Below are 7530 nucleotides of genomic sequence, written 5' to 3'. Positions count from 1 at the left end.
GTTGCATTCTCTAGGAGTTATTCCCCCGGTTTTATTCACGCAGATTCTCGCAGTGTTGTTTATTGGTGTGTGTGGGTTATATTCGATTCATGTATTTGTGAGCCTTTTACTTGGACAACTTCTCGAACCTCTGGAGCCCATCTCTTATTTTCATGTCTTAACTCAACTCATCTCCCCTTCCTGCCCCTGAGGCATCTTCCCTTTCTCCTTCCCCCCGACATCGACATCCACCACCGGCTTCCCCGGCACATCAGCCTTAACCCCCCACTCCACACCCACATACCCATCACTCACCACCAAAACATCATACCTCCTCTTGTCCTCCCAATCAGGCAACTTGATCACCGCTCTCGCCGTCGGCCTGTCCCCAATCTCAACGGGGTTTCTCTTCCCATTTTTGTCTCTAGCCTGCCGTCCACTCCAACCCACCCTCTTGACAGCCACCACCTCGTCCGTGGCCAAATCCCCAACAATAACAAAATACCCCTCTGTCTGTGGCTTGGGATACTTTGGCGCGTAGATCCTCCCCTCCCTTTCCGTGATGGGGTTCTGACGCCTCAAGGTGACGGTCAAAGACGTGTTTCTCACATCGTCGACACTGACATTCACATCAGGCAGGCAAGCCGCGGCTTTTTTGAACTTGGCGATTGCAGAACTCGGGACGTGAAGCTCGCGAGCAAGACGATCGAGTTGGTTCTGGTTGCGGGACATCCTCGCGATGTCCCGCAACAGCGTGGGTTTGCGCTTGTTGTTTGCAGGGAGGGAGACTCCCGGCAGCAAGGAGACGGGGTCCTCGTCAGGCCAGATGCCACCCTTTACTGCCTGGAGGAGGGAAGCAAACGATTTGAGAGAGGAGAGATAACCCAGTTCGGCCATGACGTCGATGCCGGCTTGGATGATACGAACTGACTGATCCAATACCGAAGTCTGATCACCGACGTAATCGGTAATCGGCAGCGTAATCCCCGACATGTGAGCTTGCAACAGCAAAAAAGCCTTGACATGGGGATCCCACATGGGCAGACCGAAGGCTGTCCCTGGGAAGGGGAGGTTCTTGGATAGCTCGGCGTTGATGAGGTCTTCGTTGTGCCGGACGGGGAGTTCGTCGTATTCGGTCGCGATGGACATCCATGACAGGACGTCGATGAAGGCGGCTTGGGGTTTGGCTTTCTTGACGAGCTGGCGGATGGTTTTGTGGGAGAGGTAGTAGTAGGACATGATCTTGCCTAGGGGTGTAGGGTCGACATCCCCGTTGGGGTAAACCTCCACGCACTTTGACACTGTCAGCTCATGGAGCGAAGAGTCCACCATGGAGATCATAAACTCGTTGGCCAGCTGCTGAGCCGTAGTGGTGTTGTGCTCCTCGGCAGAGATCTCCAGCCCATAATACGACGGATTCTTGTGCAAGCGTCTGAAGAAAAACGTCCACGTCAGGTAGTCCAACGCATCCTGCTTGGTGATGATCGTCTCGGCGCAAATCTCAGCACACAAATGGTTGTCCAGCACCGTGTGCAGCGACGACTCAACCGGGAAGCCGGTGTGCAAGAAGTGCTTGTAAAAGTCCTTCTTGGAGTCTTGCGTAAAGATGCGAGCAACACCAGAGCTGTCGAACTGCGGGCGACCAGCACGACCCAACATCTGCAGCACATCCGTCAAGTCCATGTCCTTGTACGCCTCAATCTTGGCGTCGTAGAACTGCGTTCCCTTGACCACGACCAAGTGAGCTGGCAAGTTGACACCCCAAGCCAGCGTGCTCGTCGCGATCAAGATCTGGATCTTGTTGTTGAGGAACAGCTCCTCGGCGATCTGCCTGTCACCCTCGACCAGACCGGCATGATGCAGACCAATTCCAAAGCTGATGGCCTCCTTGAGAGCCTCGTCCTTGACCCGAGACAAGATACCCTGCAAGTCATCTTCGTCCATGCTCAAGAACCGTCTCGGGTTATCCTCCATACCGCACAGATTGATCAGATCCTTGGCCGTCAACCTCGTCTGCCGACGGGACGGCACAAAGACGATAACGGGCTTCTCCGGACTATGATTCAAGATAGCCAGGAAAGTAGGCCGGTTCATAGACTGCATCAGCGGACAGAAGCCTCTAACCTCTGGGAACCCATCGATATACAACTCCAGCGGCACTGGACGAACCGAGTGCCTAAAGTTGAACAGCCCCTCCTCCCCTTTCACACCTAGCCAGTTCCCCAAGTCAGTCGCATTGGCGCAAGCAGTCGACATGCCCAACAGCCTGACGGCATTCTTTGTCGACGCAGCGATGTAGTTCATGCGCGACACGATAATCTCCAAAATAGGACCACGGTCACCAGCCAGCAGATGAATCTCGTCAATAACGACCAGACTAACCTTGCGGACGTATCCTCTCGTCTGCCAACTACGCGAGATGCCATCCCACTTCTCGGGAGTGGTGATGATGATATCAGCGTCTTGAATGGTCCGGGTGTCGGGAGTATTGTCACCCGTCAACTCTACCAGCCTCAGCCCCAATGGTTTGGCAAGGCGGTCGCCCCAGTCCTTGACACGCTCGCGGACGAGGGCCTTCATGGGAGCGATGTAAACCACCTTTGACCCAGGATGCTCCCGGAAAGCCCACCACATGGCCAGTTCGGCAGCCACAGTCTTGCCGCTGCCTGTTGGCGAACCCAGCAGAACGTTGACTGGTCGGTGGTACAGCGTGTGGAACAACTGCGTCTGCATGGGGTTGAAGTACCGGAAGCGCTGGGCGTACAGCTCCTCCAGGGCCGGGTTCTTGAGAGCCGAAACAGGCAGAGGCTGAAGGTTCAGGAGATCCGTGTACACGCTCTCGGTGTCCGGCCTGATGAGATGCTGGAAAGAAACAGCAGTGACCGTCTCAGCACCAAGCCATCGGTCAGACACCGCCCTGACGTAAATCTGATTCGGCAGCGGATCGCTCAGCGGAATCGTAAAGTTGAGCTCATGATCATCATGCAACCTCCTCCTACTAAGGATGAAGAACTCATGATGATAGATCTCAGACGTCTCCGAGTTCTCAACCCAGATGTAGTACGACTCCGAGGTCCCATGAAGGTAATCATTCCAGCGGAAATCAGGAGTGACAAACAGCCTGATTCTCAAGACATCCCGGTTCAAGGGCGCAATCTCGGCCTCGATGCTCAAGGTGGGGAAGTTGTCAAGCAACTTGGCAATCTTGTGGCCCGTCTTGAAGTTATTGACCAGATTCCCAATCTCGGCCGGCTCCATCTCGCGCATCGACTCAATCGACAAAGCCTCCTTCGCGTCCAGGCTGTTCAGAACCGGCTTGGGGAGATCGAACTGGTGGAACGGATGCTGGAAAGCCCAAATCCGCTTCTCAATCGACTTGGCCATGGTCAACAGAACCAAGCACTGGTACCCCCATCTCCTGTTCAGCGCAATCATGAACAGAGCCCGGCAGATACGGCCGGCCTGCTGAGCAACATAATTCAAGTCGTTTGTCAGCGCAAAGTCCTCTGGCTGGAGCCTTGAGATGTATGCCTGCAGCAGGATATTGGTCTTTGTCTGCGGTGTGTCAATGCCGCCCTTGATCTCGTACGGGATAAAGTGCTGGTTCGCCTTCATCCGCGACAGCTCGTCGGCCTCGTTGTTTCTCGACTGAATGTTGTCAAACTCGCCAGACATGGCAATCATCATGAGGATGTCCTTCTCGGCCGAGTCCCACTTCATCAGCGAGTTGAAGATTTGGATGCTGGTGTGTTGAATGTAGTATTGGCTGGCAATACGGCCGATGTCCTTGCTGCGCAGCTCCTCGGTCGTCTCGTTGAAGATGATCATCTGACTCTGCCGAAGCGTCCGGGCAGCTTGAATGGCCAGCTTGCGTCGTCTTTGGACCAGTTGAGGGTCGTCGCTGTACTCGGACCAGTCGATACCATAGGCCATCGGGTTCCTCCTCATCCGCACAAACAGATACGAGTAACCGATCCACTTGACGGCATCGTTGATCGAGGTGACGGTGCCCAGCGCTATCTCAGCGTTCAAGTTGTCCACCAACTTGGCCGAGAACTTGGACTCGATCGGTAGCTGGTCGGTCACGGCAGTGAGGTAATGAGCCAGCCTGTCGTGCGTCGTGCAGATCATGCCAATACCAGTATCCTCAAACTGGGGACGACCAGCACGACCAAAGATTTGCAGCACATCCAGAATGCCCAGGTCCACAAACTTGCCCTCCTGGGCACTGTAGACTTGGGTCCCCTTGATGACAACCGCCGCCGCCGGCAGGTTGACGCCCCACGCCAACGTTGCCGTACAGCACAAGACCTTGATCACACCCTCCCCAAACAACCTCTCCATCAAGTTCCGGTCCGACCTCGCCATACCCGCATGGTGAATGCCCAGCCCCTTTGGCACCAAGTCTCTAATCTCCCTCGCCTTCGTCTGCTTCACATCCCTCATCGCCGCCTCAAACTTCTCACTCCCACTCGGATCAAACAACCCGACACAAGCCTGATCCGTAGCCTTCTCATACAGCATCTTGGCCGTCGCCTGCGTGTCCCTCCTCGAATGGACAAAGACCATGACCTGATGCCCCTCTTCCAGCATCTCCCTCACCTTCTCAAACGCCACCTCGTCAATGTTGTCTCTCGACTGCCTCGTCCCCGCCTTCCCCTTCACGCCCAAAAAGTGCTGCTCCAACGGCACCGGCCTGAAGCTCGAATCAAAATAAAACAACCCCCTCTGCTTGTTCACGCCCAAAAAGTCGGCCACGTCCACATAATTCGGCAGCGTGGCACTCAATCCAACAATACGAATCAAGCTCTGCGTGCTCTCCACCTGCCTCTGCGTCCTCGCCACCAGACTCTCCAACACCGCACCCCTCTCATCATGAAGCATATGCACCTCATCAATGATCAACAACCTGACCTTCTGCACCAACTCGGTATCCCCCGTCCCTTTTCGTGTAACCACGTCCCACTTCTCCGGCGTCGTAACAATAACCTGCGTCTCCACCACCTCCCTCTTCGTCAGGTGCATATCACCCGTGTACTCCCTCACCCTGACCCCCAACCAAGCCAACCTCTTCCCCAACTTCTCCGTAATCTCGGCCGCCAGCGCCTTCATCGGCGCGACATACACAATCTTGAACTCTGCCAGATCAACCCCAAACTCGCTCGCGTCATGAACCTCCCCAGGACTCGGCGTCAGATACTGCCCCACCGTCTGCAGCACAGTCAACATCGCAGCATCTGTCTTTCCCGCCCCCGTCGGCGCACAGATCAGCATGTTCTCCCCCGTCTTGTACGCAACCGGGTAAACTAAGCTCTGCATCCGATTCAGACTCTCATACCCCCTAAACGTCCCCCGGCAAAGCCCATCCAGCTCCTTGATGCTGACAAGCCTGTGCCCCGGCCACAGCGTCCCCGCCCGCCCCGCGGGGATGACATACTCCTCGTGCTTTTCAAACTCCAACCTCTGACTGTTGGGCGGGAGCTTGTACTTGTGCCCGCTGTGCGACAGCGTGTTTCCACCATGGTATTGTTTGTAAACGTGGGGATACTCCTCCTCCTTTTCCCGTGCCTGTTGCAACTTTCGGCCCTTGTGCAACCGATCCCTTTCCCGTAACTGCTCCTGCCTCTGAGCTTTTGTCAGCAACCGGGTGCCAGACCTCTCTGAGGCAGCAGCGGCAACAACCTCGCCCCTGTGCAGAGACAACTCGACCACAAAGTCCAAGTCGTCAAAACCGATCAGGTCAGTCAGTTGGCTTTGCACCTCCTCTTCCGACCTCTTTCCCGCTGTCAAAATTTCCAGAATCTGCCCCTCTAATGCTTGGGCGTCAAGACCGGAGGGGTGGTTTTGGCATTTCGCCGCCAACCAGTTCAGGTCGTAAACCGTTTCCGAACTGGAAGGCCGGCCGCTGAACTGGTCGTCACCACCGCTGGAGATGTCCTCAGAGTCATCACTGTCGGAGAGGAGGTCGTCGTCGTCGTCGTCCGAGATAAAGTCCCAGATGTCCCCGTTTCTGGGGTGCCGGGGCTCAATCTCGTCGTCTGTCCAGTCGCCTTCGTTGTCGCTGTTCGTCGGGGGTGATGGTTTGAGGGTGGCCGAGGCGACGGCTGATTTCATGGCTGAGACCTGGGCGCGCCATTCTTCTAAGCTGAGGGATGGAGTCGTCATTTTTGCCGTGTGAGATTCCTGGGATTTGTGTGCCGTGGGAATGAATGATACTGGTGTTGATGGCTCAAAGGTAGGTAGGTAGGTAATCAAGTGGTGAGGTTGTGAATAGTGGGCTCAGGCTGATGAGCTACTGCTGTGTCGTCAAGGAATGGCCAGAGGTCGAGCTGTTGTTTATGCCCTTTGTTTTCAGACCGTTTATTTTTGCCGATGCGATGAAACCCTCTGAGCTCTTCAACGGCGGGAGAATCGCAGATAATCCTTCCCCCAACGAAGTGAGTTTAAGCGTTGATAAGTTGCCCCTCACAAATCAAGCTCGGCCAAGCTTGCCCGTTTGAGTCAGCCCGGAGAATGGGTTTGCGGCTCACGGCTGCTTGTGATTCATAGGTGCTTAACCCTAACCCTCCCTTTCCCCCATCTCGCAGCCCGTACGTAGTCATGTCTAGAATAACTCGAGCACAATTCAGAGGTGCAAAAATGTGTTTATCATTTTGGATTCCCATCCCATACATTATCACCCCTTAAATATATCCAAATGTGATTCCCACCAAGAAAACACCCAATCTATGTACCCAATGCATGCCAAAGCCAGACAGATAGATGTAAGTAAGCCAATGCCTTCCCCCTTTTCCTGGCCTACTAGCCTTTACCTTGCCGCCGTCATATGTTGTTGTGCTGCCATTTTGTGTCCCATTCCGTAAGAAAGATGATAATGTCCCGTCAATGTCGTTGTTGCTGCCGTGGTATCTCGATGCCATTTGTCCGCTCGCCAGTCTTCCTCCCGTGAGGTCCTCCTGCCTCCATTCATTCAGAGAGTATTAACCGCCCCCTCGAGGAAACAAAAGAAAACCCAACAACTCCCTAGCAATGAGTGTCCGAAATCCAAAACAAACAGCAAAACCCAAACAGTGCCGACCTATTCGCACCAAAATCCAAAACACCAAAGCCTACCAGAAACACAAATTCACCCCCTGTACTCCTCCCCTTCAACACACAACACCGGCACCGACTTGTTCCTCCTGACCCCAATATTCGCCGCCCCCTCCCCTCCCGTTCGCAGCCTAACCCTCCCCCCACCAGCCGCCCTCTCCGCACACTTGACCTGCTTCCTCATCCTAACCGCAGCAGCCGCATCCACTTTGCCCATCGCCTCCTTCTCCTCCTCAATAACCCCCACCCCAACCTTCTCCCTCAACTCCATGTAATAACTCCCCACCGACGCCCTCCTCCCCCTCGGCGTCCCCTCCTCATCATCAGCATCACTCCCCTCCTTTTCTCCATAAATCCCCTCCAATTTCCCCCTTCTCCTTCCCCTGCCCCTCACCCTTCCAACAACCACCCCCCTCCCCCTCACCATCTCCTCCTCCTCCATCCACCACCCCTCCCTCC

At 55.0% G+C, this 7530-nt stretch overlaps 1 protein-coding gene across 1 annotated transcript; it reads right to left on the bottom strand.

The window, feature by feature from the left end:
- Positions 1-162: 162 nt before the first annotated feature.
- On the bottom strand, positions 163-6144 carry PODANS_6_5930 (uncharacterized protein; the record flags this gene model as incomplete). The annotated part of the gene is made up of 1 exon (XM_001910057.1): positions 163-6144. One exon carries the CDS (start codon positions 6142-6144, stop codon positions 163-165), a length of 5982 nt encoding a protein of 1993 aa, XP_001910092.1.
- Between the last annotated feature and the right edge of the window lie 1386 nt (positions 6145-7530).

Source organism: Podospora anserina, chromosome 6, assembly GCF_000226545.1.
Source record: "Podospora anserina S mat+ genomic DNA chromosome 6, supercontig 2".
Lineage (NCBI taxonomy): Eukaryota > Fungi > Ascomycota > Sordariomycetes > Sordariales > Podosporaceae > Podospora > Podospora anserina.
The sequence above is the reverse complement of the archived record's forward strand: the minus strand, read 5'-3'. Positions and strand labels throughout refer to the sequence as shown.